This window comes from Papaver somniferum, unplaced genomic scaffold (genome assembly GCF_003573695.1).
Source record: "Papaver somniferum cultivar HN1 unplaced genomic scaffold, ASM357369v1 unplaced-scaffold_10, whole genome shotgun sequence".
Taxonomy (NCBI): Eukaryota; Viridiplantae; Streptophyta; class Magnoliopsida; order Ranunculales; family Papaveraceae; genus Papaver; species Papaver somniferum.
This window is the reverse complement of record NW_020618825.1, coordinates 9,898,991-9,919,858: the sequence shown is the minus strand read 5'-3', so window position 1 is coordinate 9,919,858 and position 20,868 is coordinate 9,898,991. Positions and strand designations below refer to the sequence as shown.

General features: G+C 36.7%; 4 protein-coding genes across 4 annotated transcripts; 1 reads left to right on the top strand and 3 right to left on the bottom strand.

The window, feature by feature from the left end:
* Positions 1 to 8,888: 8,888 nt before the first annotated feature.
* Positions 8,889 to 9,407, top strand: LOC113326307 (EPIDERMAL PATTERNING FACTOR-like protein 2). Its single transcript, XM_026574059.1, has 2 exons — positions 8,889 to 8,979; positions 9,130 to 9,407. The coding sequence occupies exons 1-2, from the start codon at positions 8,889 to 8,891 to the stop codon at positions 9,405 to 9,407; spliced, it is 369 nt and encodes a 122-aa protein (XP_026429844.1).
* Positions 9,408 to 9,543: 136 nt separating this feature from the next.
* On the bottom strand, positions 9,544 to 10,728 carry LOC113326306 (subtilisin-like protease SBT1.4). Its single transcript, XM_026574058.1, has 2 exons — positions 10,122 to 10,728; positions 9,544 to 10,052 (listed from the first exon to the last, which is right to left on the bottom strand). The coding sequence occupies exons 1-2, from the start codon at positions 10,726 to 10,728 to the stop codon at positions 9,544 to 9,546; spliced, it is 1,116 nt and encodes a 371-aa protein (XP_026429843.1).
* A 42-nt stretch (positions 10,729 to 10,770) lies between these two features.
* LOC113326304 (subtilisin-like protease SBT1.4) lies at positions 10,771 to 11,631 on the bottom strand. Its single transcript, XM_026574057.1, has one exon. It carries the CDS (start codon positions 11,629 to 11,631, stop codon positions 10,771 to 10,773), a length of 861 nt encoding a protein of 286 aa, XP_026429842.1.
* A 7,283-nt stretch (positions 11,632 to 18,914) lies between these two features.
* LOC113326544 (mulatexin-like) lies at positions 18,915 to 20,101 on the bottom strand. Its single transcript, XM_026574252.1, has 2 exons — positions 19,985 to 20,101; positions 18,915 to 19,558 (listed from the first exon to the last, which is right to left on the bottom strand). The coding sequence occupies exons 1-2, from the start codon at positions 20,058 to 20,060 to the stop codon at positions 19,116 to 19,118; spliced, it is 519 nt and encodes a 172-aa protein (XP_026430037.1). The 5' UTR covers positions 20,061 to 20,101; the 3' UTR covers positions 18,915 to 19,115.
* Positions 20,102 to 20,868: the final 767 nt, after the last annotated feature.

The window sequence follows — 20,868 nt, the reverse complement described above, 5'->3', positions numbered from 1 at the left end:
CTAACATGACAGGACATAAGCATAACAGGAATTAAACACAACATGAACTGAAATTGAGCTGTAACTGAAAATTGAAAATTAACAGAACTTGGAAGTTCTGGATGTAGGCTAATCCAAACATACATAACAATTAACACAAACATTAACAATAAACACAAACATAACAATTAACAGGACATTAAAATTAAACCTACTCAGACCCAAATTGGGGGTTAACTTGGCTAACCCAAGAACACCTTCTACACATAATACATATCCCCTATTTATACCCAGGACACCCAATTAGGGTTTACAAACCAAATCCCTAAATTTCCCCCAAAAACAGTAAAACTAGGGTTTTAAATTCATCTCACCAATCATGATGAAAGTTGTTTCTGACTTCGACCCACGTTGCTACATCTCCTTCTAGCCTTCCTGCACGCTTCGAATTCGTCTATAGACTCACTTATTTTACTGATTTCTCACCTAGGGTTTCAGAGAAAGGAATGGTGAGAAATCAGTGAAATAAGGGGCTAGAGAGAGGGGGAAAAAGGGAGGGTAGGTGATGGTGGTAGATATGGCGACGTTTGGTGGCTGTGGCAGGTATGGAAGTAGCAGGTGGAGGTGATGGTGGCGGTATGGGTGTTTCTGCAGAGGGTATGGAGGAGGAGAGGTCGATGGAAGAAGGGGAAGGGGATGTTTGGCGATGGGTATAGGGTTCGATGGCTAAGGTGTTGAGCGGGTGTATCAAGATGGGTGTACCGCGAGCTGAAACCGCTGGATATGGAGATGGTAGGTGGATCGGACGGCTAAGAAAGAAGCAGCTTGTATCGACCGTAGGATGTAAAATACAACGAAGTATACGGTGCGAGATTAGGTTAGGTGTTGTAGTGTTGAGCGGAATCATCGGGATTTGATGCACAGGCATAGGAGCGACCGTAGGATGCTGAAATGCTTCGATCTGACGGCTGAAATCCGAGACGGGCTTGGATATAGAAAATGGGTTTGGGTGAGGATTTTGGGCCTTGGGTATGCCAAGCCCATATCTTCTTTAAGAACAATTCTTCCTTCTTGAGCCCATTCCTAGCTTTTTGGTCTTCCGCACGTCACTCTTCGCGGCTTCCTTGCGTAATTCCTCCTGGCTTTTCACTACTTTTCTGCTCTTTTTGCTCCCAACTCATCCAATCTTTATTTATTACCTAAAAATGCAAAATTAAGTAAGAAAAATATTTATTCTTGAAAACAATGAAAATACAGAATATGGGATAAAATGTAGAATTAATGCACAAAAGATGAGTTAAATGCCAAGAAAAATATATAGAAATATGCACTTTTTTTTTTTTTTTGAGAACAAGGAAACACTTTTGATACATATACAAAAGGAAACAAAAATTACATGACACTTTGCAAGAGGTAGCCCTTTTTGATGCACCCAGTTAAATTCGATGGTTGTCTTTCTTAATGTAACCTCCACCTTCTATCCCAACCAACCAAAGAACAAGCTAGTCAAGTTTCGTTCAGTATTCTAAAGTGATTGGCAATCGTAACTTCCTATCAAACACCTTGAAGATCGAGGCCATACATGTATTGGTAGATCGTGCGCGTGCAAATTTCTTATCACTATGTGAATTGTGCTAGAATCAGGGTGCCTAAATATCTAGACTAAGACTCCTAATAAAAATACATATTTGCACAAGAGTCAACATTTCAAGGTAAATGAGCTCCATTTTTATGATTTTTTTTTTTTTTAATTTTTTTTTTTGAATTTTGATTTTAATTTTTTTGGAATTTTTCAATTTTTTCAAAAAGAAGAAGGAGTTCGTTTTCAATTATGGCATATTATCGTATCTACTCTATACCCCCAAACCTAAACTAAACATTGTCCTCAATGTTTCAAAATATGGAAAGAATTAAAATGCAACATATGGAAAGGGACATGCTGAGTAGAGTAAAAGGAGAGAGAATACCCGATTTCGGCGAAAGCAGAATTAAAACTCCGTTATTCAAGGCAAAAATCCAACATATTTCAGCCGAGATCATATTGGATTAGCAAAATATATACAAAGGAAAAAAGGGTTTTTAAAAAATTTTATCTACTGGATTATATACAAAAAATTCACCATACACAAAATCTAAAGAGTTGAGGATCAACCCAAAAGACAAAGTGTAAAGGTTTCAACAGCTTCACACAATAAAATAGGTAGAAACGCAAGTGAAACTGTGAAACAAAATGAGCTACCCCCAAACCTGGATTTTTCAACGGATAAAATTTTGGAAACAAAATCTCGCAGTTTTGGGGGTTCATCATGTACAAGGTCTAGCTCAAAGTGAACTGTGCTAGGGACGGGCAAACATGCTAATTCCAACTGTGGTTCCTCAAATGTATTATACTTAGAAGCAAAATAGTCCAAGAGGACTTGGGAAGCACACAGTTCCAAACCTAGGTTGGGCATTTCAGAAAATTGGTTTTACAATTTGGTACAAACCAAATCTAGGTTGGGTGGAAGGCCATCAGATTGTGACTCATGTAGGAGGATAGGCATCATTACTAATCAATCAAATCTCCTAAGTCTTCTACAAGTGTCACAACATGCTCACAATCATCAAACAAATTAGCAAGTTCACATCAGATCATCAACATCATCAACAATTCATTCTCATGCATGGCAAATCAGGAGAAATATCACAATGTGACCTAGGTAGAGAATCAGACACATCAAATTATTTTCATGCATATTAGTGTCTACAGAAGATTCAACTATTCCTATGTCATGTTCATCTTCACAGAATAATTGTACGAATCCCATGTCAATATCAAAATCATATGAATTACAATGAGTATTAGAAAAAACAACATTCATGAAGGTCGAGGGCGAGAAGCCATATGTTATTGAACCAACAGGTTCCACAATATTTTCATGTTCTTCTAACATCATCATAATCATCATAATCATCATCATGGTAGCATGCATATTGGTCCTCATTAAAAGTGGTGGTGTCGTTAGTCGATTCATGTTCCTCTAAATTAGGTTCATATTCAACATCATTTACATGAATGGGACTAGACACTTCATTAGGGACAACATACATTCCTCATGAATTTCCTCCTTTTGTAGGTGAAGCAAAATCTGATCTAAATATGCCTGAATTCGTGATGTAGATCTATCGAAGTTTTGCTCACTGAGTCTGAAAGCTTCTGTGGTGGAGTCTAAATTCATGGGAGTACAAAATTCTTCATGTTCAAATTGTGGTGATTGGTACATGTGTGCATGGTCATTAGGGTTTATAAAATTGATCGCAACCCTCAAAGGATTGATTATGGTCCCAATGACTACCATTCTCACAATTTATGGGCATTTCATACCTTGGATTTTCTCTAGATTGCCTAAAATTATGCAAAATATGACAATTCTCAACAGGGTGGTCTAAACTACCACATGCGGGACATGCATAGATTTTAGGTTGCCTAAGAAAATTAGATGTGACAGATTCCTCATGTGATTGCATTTCTAAAGCTGCGATTCGAGCTTCTAATTGATCCACAAGAGATTTGTGTGAGTGAGGCACTAGCAAAATGTTCATTTTCACGTTGTGGCGAATGATGCATGTGTGAATAGTCATTAGGGTTCATGTATTGAGCTCGGGACTTTGAAAATGTCCATAATAATTCCTATGACTATTGACATCATGGTCTATGGGAGGTTCATAACGTGAAGTTTGTCCACACGCAAGTTCTCTAAGGGATTCGTTGTATTCCCCAACTGTAGAAAGATCTAGACATGACTGGGCTCAAAGGCTAAGTAAAGAGTTTACAAAGCTCAAAATTTGGTTTTTAAGGGATTGGACTTTTTGGAAAAATTTGGTTTTGTTGGGAAAAATTTGGTTTTGGCGGGAGACATTTGGTTTTAATGGGAAAAAGAAAAATTTTGGTTTTTAATGTGGGAGCAGAATAAAATTTGGTTTTAAAATCTGGGAGCAAGTAAATTTTTTTTTTTTTTTTTTTGTAAGGTTAGGAGCCCAATGATTGGGGTATAAACCTATAGTCCAAAATAAAATGCAAGCCCACAAAAGAAAAGAAAAATAACAAACAAAAATTACAAGCATATAAAAGAAAAAAAAAGAAAAATAAAAATTATTACAAGCCCAAATAGAAAATAAAGAAAAAGAAAAATAAAATTATTACAGGCCCAAATATAAACACTTAAATACAAGCCCAGATAAATTTAATGAGGCCCAGTTGGGTTAGCTCATGGGTTAGGCTTACTTGATTTTGGAGGGAGCCCAAATTTGGGCTTTTTATCCCTTTTTAGTTGCACAGGCCCAGTTGGGCTTTAGGATCGTCCTAAGCAGCTCAGTTGGTTCAAGCCCAGCAGCAAAGGTGGAGCAGAGCCCAGCAGAATCTGCAGCGAAGCCCAGCTCAGTTGGTTCAAGCCCAGCTTAATTGGTTCAGAGCCCAGCAGCAGAGAGTTGGCACAAGTCCAGCAGCAGAGAGTTGGCACAAGCCCAGCAGCAAAGAAAGCAGGCTTTGGCTTTGGCTTTGGCAGCAGCTGCACAGCAACAGCAACAGCACCAGCAGAAACTGCAGCTTCACAGCAGCAGCACTTGCACTTGCAGCAGTGCAAGGTAGTGCACACCAACAGCAGAAAACAAGCAGCAGCAAACAAGCACTTGCACACCAACAGCAGCAAACAAGCACTTGCAGCAGTGCAAGGTAGTGAAGCAAAAACAAGACAGAAAACAGGAAACAAGCAGAAAACAAGCAAACTAAGGTAGAATAAAGAAAAAACCAAAATTCAAAAAAGAAACAACAACAGCGCCGCTAACCGAGTCCCCGGCAGCGGCGCCAAAAACTTGGTAGTTGTAACTGAAAATCCAAACTTGGTAGCTGTAACTAAGGTAGAACTGAAATTGAGCTGTAACTGAAAATTGAAAATTAACAGAACTTGGAAGTTCTGGATGTAGGCTAATCCAAACATACATAACAATTAACACAAACATTAACAATAAACACAAACATAACAATTAACAGGACATTAAAATTAAACCTACTCAGACCCAAATTGGGGGTTAACTTGGCTAACCCAAGAACACCTTCTACACATAATACATATCCCCTATTTATACCCAGGACACCTAATTAGGGTTTACAAACCAAATCCCTAAATTTCCCCCAAAAACAGTAAAACTAGGGTTTTAAATTCATCTCACCAATCATGATGAAAGTTGTTTCTGACTTCGACCCACGTTGCTACATCCCCTTCTAGCCTTCCTGCACGCTTCGAATTCGTCTATAGACTCACTTATTTTACTGATTTCTCACCTAGGGTTTCAGAGAAAGGAATGGTGAGAAATCAGTGAAATAAGGGGCTAGAGAGAGGGGGAAAAAGGGAGGGTAGGTGATGGTGGTAGATATGGCGACGTTTGGTGGCTGTGGCAGGTATGGAAGTAGCAGGTGGAGGTGATGGTGGCGGTATGGGTGTTTCTGCAGAGGGTATGGAGGAGGAGAGGTCGATGGAAGAAGGGGAAGGGGATGTTTGGCGATGGGTATAGGGTTCGATGGCTAAGGTGTTGAGCGGGTGTATCAAGATGGGTGTACCGCGAGCTGAAACCGCTGGATATGGAGATGGTAGGTGGATCGGACGGCTAAGAAAGAAGCAGCTTGTATCGACCGTAGGATGTAAAATACAACGAAGTATACGGTGCGAGATTAGGTTAGGTGTTGTAGTGTTGAGCGGAATCATCGGGATTTGATGCACAGGCATAGGAGCGACCGTAGGATGCTGAAATGCTTCGATCTGACGGCTGAAATCCGAGACGGGCTTGGATATAGAAAATGGGTTTGGGTGAGGATTTTGGGCCTTGGGTATGCCAAGCCCATATCTTCTTTAAGAACAATTCTTCCTTCTTGAGCCCATTCCTAGCTTTTTGGTCTTCCGCACATCACTCTTCGCGGCTTCCTTGCGTAATTCCTCCTGGCTTTTCACTACTTTTCTGCTCTTTTTGCTCCGCAACTCATCCAATCTTTATTTATTACCTAAAAATGCAAAATTAAGTAAGAAAAATATTTATTCTTGAAAACAATGAAAATACAGAATATGGGATAAAATGTAGAATTAATGCACAAAAGATGAGTTAAATGCCAAGAAAAATATATAGAAATATGCACTTTTTAGCACTCATCAGTGACAAAGCCTAAGGGAGAGATAATCATGCGAATAATTTTAGAAAATATAGAAACGCAGGTAACATTCTTTGTAGTGGACGTGGAATCACCCTACAACATGCTCATGGGATGACCATGGGTACATGGGATAAAAGGCGTAGCGTTGACCTTTCATCAGTGCACACGTTTTCCAATACCAAGTAGCATAGGAGAAATTAAAGGAGACACAAATAGCGCGAAATTATGCAGTCAAATAGACATGTGGAACTATGAAGGACGAGCAAAGAAGTGAAATGATCGATGGAGAGAAACGAAACAATCAAAAAAGTAGGAAAAAAATAAGGGTCTATATGATAAGATCAAAGGAAGAAAAAGGAATACCAAGTGAAATTACAGACAAAGAAGGAGAACCGATGCATGAAATTAAATAACCATCACCACTAGGAGAGCCAAAATAAAATTTCGCAGCGGCCGAGCCAACAAAGAAATAAACGTAAGAACAAAATAGGATCCAAAGATGTTAAAAATTGGAACCAATATGGAGAAAGAGCAGGAAGAAAAGCTAATAAGTTTGTTGCAGGAATATAAAGATGTTTCGCATGGAGCATGGAATAAATGCAAGGTACAAACCCATCAACTGCATGTCACAGGTTAGATATCAAGCCAAATATGAAGCCATTCAAACAAAGGATAAGGAAGATAGCAACTACGTACCATCCATAGATAGAAGAAGAGCTACAGAAGATGCTGGACCCGGGATTAATTAGAACAACAAAGTATCCAGTATGGATAGCAAATATGGTAGTTGTACCAAAGAAAAACAAAGGGATACAAACTTGCATCGACTTCAGTGACTTGAACAAAGCATGCCCAAAAGATAGCTTTCCCCTTCCCGAAATACCACAAATGGTGGAGTCAGCGACAGGATGCGAAAGATTATGTGTAATGGACGGATATTCATGATACAATCAAATAGCCCTAGCAGAAGAAGATCAAGAACACACAACATTCTTTGCACCACGAGGATTGTACTGCTATACCCGGATGCCGTTTGGATTGAAGAATGCAGGGGAAACATACTAAAGAATGGTGGAGAAAATATTTACAAAATGGGTACACACAACACTAGAAGTTTATGTGGGTGATATGTTAGTAAATAGCAAGAAGGCGGCTGATCATGTGGACAACTAGAAAGAAATATGTAAACAGATGCGGCAATTTAATATGAACATAAATACAACTAAATGTGTTTTTGGAGTTGCATCAGGAAAATTTCTAGGTTACATAGTATCAAATGAAGGAATAGAGGTGGTTCCGGAAAAAGTGCAAGCAGTGCGAGACATGTTGTTACCAGCAACAATAAAAGACGTGCAAAAGCTAAATGGATTATTAGCTTCACTGGGGAGATTCATTTCGCGTTCTTCAGAAAAATGCAAACATTTTTTTCAATATCCTAAAAAAGGGGACCAAATTTGAATGGACAGCAGAATGTGAATAGGCGTTACAAAGCATTAAAGATTATTTAGTAAATTTATCTATTTTGCAGAAAGCAGAGTCGGACGAAGAATTGCTAATATATCTAGCATCAACTCCATATGCTTTACGTGCGGTGTTACATCGCCTAGATGAAGGAGTGGAAAAACCAATTTATTACATAAGCAAGACCTACAGCTCAGCTGAGAGAAACTACACCAAGATTGAGAAACTGATTTTATCTCTAGTCTATGCAACACAAAAATTACGCACTTATTTTCAAGCACACAAAGGTGCAAAATACCGCACAACCAATAAGAGCACGAGAAAATCATTTTCGGGTCAAGCGAATGTAACATGCTCATCATACTTCTGTTGACGAATGCAATGACGTCACCAAGTCACACCAAACATGTGAAGATCAGCGCGACAATTGTAATTGCTGGCGCGATAATTATAAAGCAGGGCGATTCTATCGCCCTCCTAGATCCATAAATAAGGGCTTTATTAGATGTCCTCCACTATGTAATTCCTATAAAAGGGACAAGAGGCCATTGTAAAGAGGGAGATTATTTTGAGAGTTTTGAGTGAGAAATTTAGGAGACAGAAAGTTGTTTTGTTCTCCAAGTTAGGGTTTTCTCTTATCCCATTTGTATTTGTTCTAACCTTTAATAAAATATACTTTGAGATTTCATTATCATGTCTTATTTTTAACATTAAGAACATTAGGGTGTAGTTGCAGGATTTCCTGCAACTACATAGCATCCAATTGATGACAGAGTGCTATTACTTGCAAAACAAATAAGCATAGAAAATGTACATAGTCAGTTAGTTTGTTTGTTTGTTTATGTGATCGCTGATCACCATTCTGGTCAGTCAAAGCTAGTAAATTTATTTGACTGAAACCAACTTAAAAGTCAGTTCATCAGTTCCCCAAGTAGACTTACAAAGTTGGAAATCCACATACAAACAGATAGTTTTCAAACTGTTCCTGCACTTGCCCCAACGGGGTAAGACTTTGAAACCTCAACACATGGTTCTATTGGTGAAGAATCAAAACCCTATGTCCCTATCTGTTATCTATTTGGGATTCTGTCTCTTTTACTGTTGACATTGCTTAACATTGTCTCAATATATCCCATCAGCTTTCCTCGTTTTAATATTTCTTTCTTTACATATATACTGTATTTGAGTAGTACTAGTGTCTATAGTTCATCTGTGTTCTTGCTCTTCCATAGTACTTCGCTACTTCTAGAACGGACTGTTCTGATTGATGGCTTCACCACCAAGTGAAGGAAACAGGCTTACCGCCGTTTCTGTCGCAATTATCATCTTTGTCCTTTCATTACCACTGTCTAAACTAAGTAAGTAACATATTTTAGTTTCTGAATTATTTTTTAGGAAATAATTTCATTTATATTCATACCAAAAATTGGATTTTTTGAAAGTGGCTTATCTATTTCTGGTTGGTTTCATGTATTAGTGAACATTTTTACTTGATGATCTATACACAGATGGGTTAGCCCCGTATCCGTGTTCAGGTGTGACAGAAGTGGAGGAAAGGAAACTGATGATTTTGGGTTCAAGGCCTCCTCAATGTGTTAACAAGTGCTTTAGTTGCAGGCCTTGTACTGCAACTTTGGTTATTCCTCCGCATCATAGTGAGTCAAAGAGTATTCGGTCTAATTTAGTGGCTTCATCCCCATCATCCTTGTTAGCCAAACAAGATGATGATACTTATTATCTTCTCTCATGGAAATGTAGATGTGGAAATAAAATATATCATCCTTAATTATGTTTTCGTGTATCAAAAAAACAAACCTTAATTATGTTTTTATTAATGAGAAAAAGTATTTATCATTTGCTTGGGCTTTATAATGATAACGCCAAATAGTATCAATTACCCTAAGTTGAGAATTCAAATCAAATCAAATAGATGAAATTGAGCTGGTAGTACTAGTAGCCCATCTAAACGCAATGGGACTCTTCACAACATGTGCTCCATCAGACCACTCAATCGAACCGAATTCCTCTTTGGTGGTGTCCACAGGACCTGTTATAAGCGACTTGAATGTGACTTCATATGACAAGCTCGTTTTGCTTGAATCAAAGACAAGCACTGTTGGGGTAACACTGATTCTAACAAGTGGTGTTCGAGATCGAGCTTTAAGTTTGTAAACTGCAGCCGCAGAACTTCCAACATTTGTAACCACTCTCTTGTACTTGACAGTATCGGTTCCAGATTTTAAAACAACAGAAAATGAAGGATAGTTTAGATCACCAGGGCTAGATAACCCGATTGCCCCGCAATCCACCGTTCTACCCGTGACAAAAACTGAGATCTTAGCATCATCGTACCCAATTGAGCAAAGGAATGCTTCATAACCACTAGGAGCAATGTCATACACCAAACCTGGATTTAGAGCACGGTTCGGGTCTACATGTCCAGACCCATGTTGGAATGGTGTTCAGAATTTGCCATTAGCAGAATCAGTTATGTATTTACCTGAGTTGTCAACTTCATAAGCAGTAGTCATTAGAGCAGATTTGATTGCAGCTGGAGACCAATTAGGATAAGCACTTCGAAGCAGCGCAGCCAGTCCGCTGACGTGAGGGCATGCCATGGATGTACCGGACTGCATATTAAACCCTCCACTAGGCCAACCAGCAAGTATATTTACACCCGGTGCAATGATATCTGGCTTGAGAATCTCTGGAGTTATTCTGTTAGGACCGCGGCTAGAAAAGACTGCAACTTTAGGAGCTGGCACCGAAGAACCGACAGTTTCTTTGAATCTTAATGTAGCGGTGGATTTTCCTCCGGCTGTTGATGTTTCACCCATATAGGCTATGATCTTTTTGGCAGACTCCAGACTGATTTGAGCTGTTGGAATGGGATACGGTTTAAGGGATACAAATCCCCCTATTTCCCCTCTTTGTAATGAAAGCATTCCAATGCCACCAGCGTTTTGAATTAGAGCCGCTGTATTTCCTTCTGATGCATCATCCGCAAAACACATAACAATTTTACCGGCAACCTGTGAAGGATCTAATGCTCCTGAGCAATCCAGGTTATCCCTGAAAACTATAATTTCTTGGTTGATTAGTGGCATGTCGCCTGGATACACTGGAGCACCGGGAAGTACTTGACTCCATCATATGTAAGCGGCTAAAATATCAGAATCAACAGATCCAGGCGCAACACCAAAACCAACCTTGTAAGCGGCAATTCTAGCTCTAGTTGCCATTCCTTTAGCTTCTCCGACAGCATATGTACTGAACCCAGCATTCATAACGGAAGATCCAGCTGCAGTTGATGCACAATGTGTGCCATGTCCTAGTTTATCTCTCGGGGATCTCGTTTCAGTACCGTCCGCATCGACAGCATGACCAATTTTTGCTTCAATTCCTCTGTAAAAAGATCGAGCACCAATTAGTTTTCGATTACAAGATGACGCCGGAAAGTCAGGTCCATCCTCACAAGTACCTCTCCATCTTGCTGGTACAGGATTTAAACCTGAGTCATCAAAGCTTTTGTGTTCCGGCATGATTCCGGTATCGAGAACACCTATAATAACATCTTCACCGTAATTTGATGTCGGCCAAAGACCGAAACCATCATTTAGACCAAGAAACTGCGGACTACGAGTGGTGTAGAATTGGTGAATACGCTCAGGGATGACTGAGATAAATCCTGGTAGAGTTCGAAGATGTGAAGCTTGAGAAGGTGTTAGTCTAGCAGCGAAACCATGAATAGCATGGTCGTAAGTATAAATGGTTTCGCGACGAGTACCATTCCGATGAGATGAGGGTGAATAAGGTGGAAGAGATTGGAGCGTTGAAGTGTACCAATCATGATGAGAATTAAAAATCGGTGGTTTATCGGATTTAGAAACAAGAACAATGAAGGTAGACTCGGATTGTTCAGCTTCATGGGAAGTAGTAATACTTGATGGTATAATAGAGAGATTAATGATGAGAAGGAAAAATATCCATGAAGTTTTCATAGTTGACATTTTTTTTTTTGTTGTGCAAGGATTCTTCTTCTTCGTACTACATATAGTAAATTTGTCTTCATATTGATTTCAATTCTATAATTTTCTTTTTGGTTGTTGATTGAGCACCTACTGGGAGTGGGTATGAAAAAACTGTCATCATTTGTAATTGCAACAGTAGACATGGCGGAACACATGGGTCTGCCATGTTCAATGAAAAAGCCAGTATATCCAAAGAGTTTTTTTTATTAAAAAACAATCTTGTTTCGTGGAACACAAGGGGTTGTACACATTTTTCAGATGTGATGGAGGTATCTACGTCGTATGCTGCAGCTGCAGCTGCAGATCAAGAATTCGATCGTGGAAACGCATTCCCATGTCCTGATTAATAAATGGGAAAAATATAGTTTGTTCCTTTTTGAGATGGGCCCATGTCTGTTTGGTCCTTTTGGAAAATGTCCTGATTAATTTTTATTTATTTTCTTGTAGCAGTTTATTCGTCAAAATGAATTCCTGTTAATTTCTACTTATTTTTTTAGAAAACATATAATTCAGAGTTCCTTCCAGAAATGAACTCCATATAAAAAGCTAAAAAAACAGAGTTCATTTCAGAAATGAACTCCATATAAGAAGCAAAAAAAACAGAGTTCATTTCAGAAATGAACTCCATATAAAAACAGAGTTCATTCCAGGAATGAACTCCATATAAAAAGCTAAAAAAACAGTGTCATTCCATGAATGAACTCCATATCAAAACAGAGTTCATTTATACAAAAACAGAGTTCATTCCAAAAATGAAATTCATTTCAGTAATGAAGTTCATTCCAAAAATGAAATTCATTTCAGTAATGAAATTCATTCCAGGAATGAAGTTCATCTTAAGCAGCAGCAGCAAAAACAACAAAACGCATAAATCTTCATCTTCAACAGCAGCAACAGATTTCTAGGGTTTGACGAGTTCATCTTCATCATCATCTCCAATCGTAACAACATCAAGAAACCAAAAACCTAATTAAATCTTCAACAACAGCAGATCTATTTTGAGTTCGTCTTCATCTTCATCTTCATCACCAACTCGAGCAACAAACATCAAAACGATGAAGAAGATGAAAGAAAATCAAGAACAGAGATCCGAGATGAAGATTTAAGATTATATTCGTTTATTCATTGTTTTTTTCTTCTTCATCATACACAGCAGCAGAAACTTCAACAAACAATCGTCTTCATCATCAAAACAACAACAACATCTTCAAAACTGAGTTCGTCTTCAACATTATCTTCATCTTCGTCGTTTTCATCATCTTTATATGATTCATCGTCTTCATCATCTCTGCAAATCGTATTCATCATCTCTGAAAATCCAAACCCTAGAAAAAAACACAAATCTTCATTGTTTCTTTGCAGCAGCAGAAAAAAAGAAGAGAGAAACTAGATCTGAAAATAAAGAAGAGAGAGAAAGTAAATCTGAGAGTGAGATATTTTCTATTAAATTTTTATATATATATGGTCACCTTAGGACCAAACTATTATTTTCTAGGACCAAACAATAATATAAGGGTATTTCTACCACTACAAGATGACATTTACATCATCCATGACATCACCCTAGGACCAAACTATAATTTTTAGGACCAAACTATAATTTATATTACCAAATAGGACCAAACAGACAATTGACTTGGTCAATTGGACTAGATTCTCTCTAATATATTATTTGTAGGACCAATTGGTATTTCCTACTTAATAAATAGTGGCGGCCTAGTTTGGGGCCTATAGATTTCCTCACCCTCCTAGACCTGTGTTGTAAAAGGCGTCCCGAACGTTTACCTAGGCGCTCTAGGCGCACAAGGCATCCCTTGGGCGCCTAAGAAAAAAAGCGCCCAAGGCGCCAAAATTATGCCTACTTCCATTGTTTTCTAAATTTCGGGTGCTCGCCTTGGGCGCCTAAACATTGAGCTAGACTAAAGGGATAAGGGGTGTGTAAACTAGGTAAAAATACTAATTACCCTTTAAAGAAATCTTAATAATTTTAAAATAAATACAAAATTATAATCATTTCTACTAACAAATACAAAAAAATTTAATCAAAACCCATTTTTTTCTAAATTTCCATCAAAATCAAAAACTAAAATCTAATCACTAACAAAAATTGTATTCTCATTTATTTTTTTGGGTATTGAAGGGTTTTCGTCGACAAACAATTCAAGTGATTGAGTTAATCCCTTTTAAGAGAAACTCAATAATGATTTAACTCTAAATCTCTGAAATTTACTCATCAAATTTTTTGAAAATCAATCAAAGCCTGTTTATGTGTGCAGTAGATTAGTCCGATTGTACTTGATGTTTCAAGAAACCGGTTTTTATTGTACACCTACATAAACCGATTCTGGATTGATGTCTTCGTGTTTTATGAACATCAACCACAATCTGTTTATGCTAATGCATATATCAACCGATTCATTAACAATTTTTGAATTTTATCATAAACCCTGAGATTTTTTATCTTTATATTGTAGAGCATGAAAATACGAAATGAACGCAAAAAGAATGAGTACATTCCGACATCGTACGAAGAAATTATGAGCAAAACAGTCGAAGAAATGGTCAGATTCAAAATCGGTTTATGTGGACATTAACATAAACCGATTCTCGTGGAAAAAAATCACAAAAAAACTCTTGAATTTTAGAATCGGTTTATGTTCTAAGTCTCATAAACCGATTCTAAAAATCGGTATATGAGACCATGAACATAGACCGATTCTGGGTTGAATTTTTTCACAAAAGAAATAGATCAAAAAAATTTCATGTTTTCACGATGAAGTAACATTAATTGATTTCTAAGTTAACATGATTAAACATCAATTAATCACCCGATTAACACTAATTAATCAGGGATTAATTAGCCATTAATAAAATAGTGAGATAAGGGTTTTACATTTTACTTCATGATGACCCTTTTTTGTCTTATAATCATAGGCCCCAAATAATTCTTATAGACCCCAAACTAGGAAGGTAATAATAACGGCTTCTGAAGAGTTTAAGACTTATAATAATGATGCAGTGTTAGAAAAAACAACAAGGCTATTTATTGCCTTATTCTTGGTCCTTGCAACTAAATATTTTGAGCTCATTTCTTCTGCTGATGTTATGAATAATTGTCATTCAACTTTCTTTAAGATGTAATAGTTGTGTTTTGAAAGTCTGGTTTGTTTATAGACCATTACTTTTTCTTTTGAGCTTAACCTGTTTGTGGGTTTTGCTTTTTTCTTTCTTCTTGTTTCTGCTAGGGGTGCTATAAAACTTTTAAATGTCTCATCTTGAAAAATAGACATTCGTTATATACCTTTTGAACTACCCTTAAGAGAATATTATTTCGGATTTGTGACTGACGAGTAAATAATTGAGAGTATCATTGGAAGCGAGGAAAGTGATGATGTGGAAATTGAAGATGAAATTGTAGTTATAGATCCACCTTCACGTAAAGAAGCTGTGAAAACATTACATATTTTTTTATTACATCGTCAAACGACAACACCAAAAACTCTTCTAATGTTAAGAAAAATATAGGATGATATTCAATGTGACATCAATTTCAAAAAAATCATGTGATAGTTGAATTATTCTTAACCAAATTGACATGAATGTACAACCAATTTTATGCAAATTAGAGAATTATTAATTTATATCAGAAGGGACCTATAAAAAGTCTGAATATTTTATTAATTTATAATTTAGCGAGTTATTAAATTAACATGTTGTCCCAACTCGGATTAATAAAATTTATTAATTTATTGTGGAGTAATCTGTATGGTTCTTTTGTATATATGTCGACGGACACTAGTGCTAGCAAACTCAATTTTCAAATTTTCTGGACAACAAATTGTTTGAGGACCAAAATAATCGGGACGTCTGAAAGGCGTCCCTTTAGTGTTCAAAAAAAAAAAACGTTGAGCCAAAATGTGGTCCGCAAGTGACGGTTTTCTTTCATTCCTTTTCTAAATAGGTTTGACAATTAAAGAGTTACCATACCCGACTATTGTTATGTCCCATCGGATTGATCGAAACTTCAATCTATCAACGATTATTACAATGTTAGAATGCATGTATTACTTTTGAACTGAAAGAAATTACGGCCGTTGGATGTGATTATCAACAAAACTGGGTCGTCCGGTGTGAAGCAGGTGATGTCGTTGCAGACACTTTTACAACAACTGTTACAAAAGAACTTTACTATAAATTTGGTGCTTATAATTGTTACAAAAGAACTCTCACGACTGTCACAAAACTGTCACAAAAAAGCAGCTCCTACCATTCCACTGAAGCGCTCCCAAACTAGCCTATTACCAAAAGTAGCCTATCACCAAAATTAGCCTACATGTTGCAACATCTTACTCACTTTAAAGAAGGAAAATCACTTAGAGGATTCTCTAACAAAATTTGCAAGAACCCATTCTCTTTGCGTTAGTTGGTTTAATAATGAGTCTGACTGGATTAAGTCTTTAATTCAGCAGGATAAAAACTATATGTAATATTCCGTTCTTTAAATGAATGATCTCTCATTTCCTATTAAAAATTAAAATTAAAATAAAAAAGGCACGCCGACGAACAACGCAACATCTTTTAAGTTTTACTTGGACCCACCTGGACTGTCAGATGAGATGACTAAAAATAGAAGGCCGTCGGATAGATTCCAAAAAAAAATATAGTTGTATGATAAATTTCCGTGTAAACTTTTAATTCTTTACCGTAGGATATTAGCAACTCCTTTTTTGTTGCTGAATTATGGCGAAGAAACCGCTGTAAATCTTAGGAACGGGAAATCATGCGTTCTAATAAATCCTATCAAACGGTAAAATGCACTTAGGAACGCGTTTGAACTTGCCCCTACAATTTCACATGCCTTAGGAACGCGTTTGAGTTCCAAATAAGTGTGACAAAATAACTATGGTTGAATGCCTTAGAAGATTTTTTTTTTTTGTACATTTAAGTCAACAATTAAATCTTAGCCTAGTGATTAGCCATTTTGGGCCTTGAGGGTGAGGTTTTAGGATCGAATCTCATCCCCTACTGATTGAGTATATATAACATTAGTGCGGGAGCGATGCCTTGGGGCCTTCGGAGGTCTATTGAATTTGAAAGGTATTTGGGACCTTGGGAGGTCTCTTTAACATTAGTCCGGGAGCGAGGCTTTGGGGCCTTAGGAGATCTACTGAATTTGAAATGTATTTGGGGTCTTGGGAGGTCTCTTGAATTTGGAAGTTATTTTTGGTTCTTTATGAAAAGATTTTTCAAAACGTTTCACTGTTCTTAATTACATTATTAATTGTGATAATTATGGTATAATTTATTTATCCATTCTTAACTGTTGAATGAAAATTTTATGGTAGCAATAAATACAATATAATCTCAATTAATTCACTTTTAATGCTTGAGATGTACTCCGTACTTATTATATAGGCTAAATCTTCATTTTTCCATGTACCACTATGTAGGCGGAGTGCAAATTTCAAAACCATTTTATACTTCTACTACCCTTATTTATTTGCTTGGGAATCATCACAATCGAGTATATGTCTCTAATATTGGGAATATAATTAAGGGTAAGATAGGAAAAAGCATAAAAATTATAAAATTAAAAAGTTTTATTAATCTAAGAGATTTTAACTATTCCGCCCATAAATGTGGTACAGACTACAGAGGGAGTAAAAATTAGCTTTTGAGAACAAAAAAGAACACAAGTTTTTACTATTGTTTTTCTAAGAATCAGAAGACCAAAAATTCTGAGCAAAATTAAAAAGAGTGAAAGTGATCAATCTCTCTTGTGGCGTGAGAGATTAAAGAGACTTTTTTCTCGGTTGTTTTATCCTTGGGACATTAAGATAAAAAATGAACTGCTTGCACAAAATTCAAGGCAGAGCCACGAAACGTCTTAAATAGAGTGACCTGATCGTGACTCAGCCGTTGCTTTGTGTTTTAATCCTTATTTTACATGTGTGAGATCGACAATTGTTCCTACAGTTTCAAAAACCTGCTCAGTAGCCTCGAGATCGATCGGCTTTATTGGTTTCAAAATCAACAGCCCTAATAAATGGGTGTTGCAGACTGATTTTTCTGTTGTTTTTTTTAAGCATGCAGACTGATTGATGCCTAGCCTGAGTTAAGATGCCAAAATGAGAAAAATATTTAAATGGAAAAATAGTTGTCTATGTTCGTCACGAGACGGTGCATAAAAAGGTCAAATCTCAAGATGATGATAGTAAAAGATTGTGTGACAGACACTTCGATAGTTCCTTGGGATGTGTATAACCATTAAATTTCTTGACTAATAGCATCCACGGACCCCGAATTTTTTCTTGGATATGGTTGGATTTTAATAGTCGATAATGCGGCCAAACCGCGGCAAATTTTTTTTCACATAATTATTAGTGGCCAAATAATGATCCATCCGTACAATACTAAATATCTAGGGAAATAAAAGTTAAAACGTACACAAATAACAGAAAATCAAAGTGATTACCAAAGAAGAAGAAAGTAGGAGTAGAAAGATAGTGAGTGGAAGAAGATTATTTATCTTAAACATGACTTAAATTTTGATCACCTTATAAAATGGACTAAAAATCACATACAATTAACTAAATACAACTAATATATAGACTAAACATGAAATATTACCTAAATTCCTATACTAAAAAAAATTTATCCAAAAATTAGAGACGGGCTATAGCCTCCTTTACCCCTTGCTAGGCCCGTCCCTGGGGTATGGTGTCAAATGACTCTTCACTGACAACTTCCGAGACGGAAAGAAATGTGAAAGAATAAATGTTTGAAACAAAAAAATATACTTATAGTGTAGCCATTGCTACAAAAATATGAACGTTGGTAAGAAACTTATGTTTACCATGAGATTTTATGCTGCTGTGTGAATTTGTTGCTAAAGTTTGGACAGATTTGAAAATCGTGGTCGAATCCATTCCGTTCAAATTGGATTGAGTTTGATCATTCTTTTTTTAAATTTGATTTAATAATCAAAGATTTTAAATCCTCAATTATTTTTAATCCCCGTCAACTCGACATGAACAGTTCATTTCGTCTTCAATGATTCAAATGAAACCAAAATTGAAAACCATGGTAAACCAAAATTAAAAACCGTGGTGTAAAACTAAAAACGTTAGGAACGGTTATACAGTTCCATAACGATAAAGTTCAAGAAATATAAAGATTTTAGTTGAAACTAGTTCCGGTCGGATTTATTGTATTTTTCAGTCAGCACCTAATCTACAACATAATGAAAGTGCAACTGTTAATGACATTGAACTTGATCTTTTTTTTATTCATACAATGAATTGCATACATAATTTCCAGTAGGAAAATTTGCAAAGGATCCTAAAACTTGATGCAATAATAAGCAAGCTATTTTTCTGCGGTAACGTGAGCCCATTATAAAACCACAAGTTACCTTTACAACAAAAAGTAAGCAAGGGCTAGCTGTGCAGATTTCGACCAGATCACAGTAATGTTTCTGTGAGTAGTAGTAATGAACCACGAGCAGAAGCTGATGATGCCGAGGTACTGGTAGCCTTGCAGCAACACTGGCAAAACAATGAAGAAGGATCTTCTCCCGGCGAGCATGATTTCTTTGCCACAGAAGTTCCTGATTGCGAACATTCTTTTATACATTCAGCATCACATAGGCCGCAGTCGGTTTCTTCAGAAAATGTAGTATATGTATAAGAGTCTCCGCCTTCGCATACCAACTCAGCTGGTGGAGGTGGAGGTGGAGATGGTTTTGGAGGTGGGGGTGATGGAGGAGGAGGAGAAGGAGATGGGGGTGATGGAGGAGGAGGTGAGGGTGGGGATGGGGATGGACATGGACATGGGGGTGCTTGACAACAACAACCGTCGGTCGTTATTTCTATATTTATGTTTACTGTTTGCGCCAATGCCATCTCTATACACAACAACAAAAAAACATGAACAAATTAAACTCCACAGTGTGTTAAACTTATTTTTTAACTAGCTAGAACAATTTAATCCCATCTGAATCAAATGACAAATAACCTGACAAGCAGGAAAACGAAAGAGAAATAATCTTAAGAAAGCATCCTTGATGATTATGATCTAAGTTGGAAACTAATGTTATCTCAATTTGTATCAGAGATCAATGTATATATATATATATATATATATAAACCGCACAATAATAATCACTTCGTAAAAACTTCATTGACCTTGATGATCAAAAAAGATTTTGCTCTCATCCAAAAAAAAACGAACAAGAAAAGAGTAAAGGTGTAAAAGCAAACGTACATAGAACAATTAGTAGTGAGAACAGACAATTATAAGAAAAGGATAGAACAAGAAAATTACTACTTACGTTCCAATAACGAAAATCCTACTATTGCAAACAGCAGAAAACCAACTGATGAGAATTTTCTTTGAATAAACTCCATCGCTATAATGAGTAACCACTACTATGTTTCTTACTTTCCTCTGAAGACTTGTTATTGTGATTGAAAGCAAATGTGTATTTATAATTGAATGCGATCTGAATTCCATGAATAGAATTTAAAAATGTAATTCAGATCTACAGTTATTATTACATAATATAAATTACTACGAACCGTCCCCAGAAGACAAGGACATTCATTTATTTAGTAGACGTGCAATTAACATGAGAAACCAGACAATGAGATTTACAAGTTCTAAATTAGAACATATAATGACATACAAAGTTGGTTTACCAGCAGCATATGTATCCTCCTTAGATATTTCTCACTCTTATTACAATTTGTTAACTTTCACAGTCTAGATTAGTATTTCTAGGAAGGATTATATCTCGAGGGATCTAGCCAGATGATCATCCCAACAACACCCAAGGTAAAAATGTAAAATCTGAATTGTTTGGTCTCATAGTCACCTAGCCTCAGTAAATGGATGCTAGAAATGCTGACAGGTGAGTGAGATTAAGATGCTAAAATTATAAAGGTAAAAAGAAAACGAAACATTATGCCGCACGTTCAATATATTTTAAAAAGACAAATCTTGATTTGTCAAACTGAATTGTTTGATTACCCATGTCTTCGGGCCTACAAATGTGCTAAAATGTCGAACTCGGGATGATAGACAAATCTTGATTTTTGGACCGCAATGTAACGAAGGGACACATGCTGCATGTTACCAGGTACCGAGAATTAATACTACTTCCTCCGTACCTATTATATACAGGGAGTTTAAAATTTTTGTAGTATGGATATCATA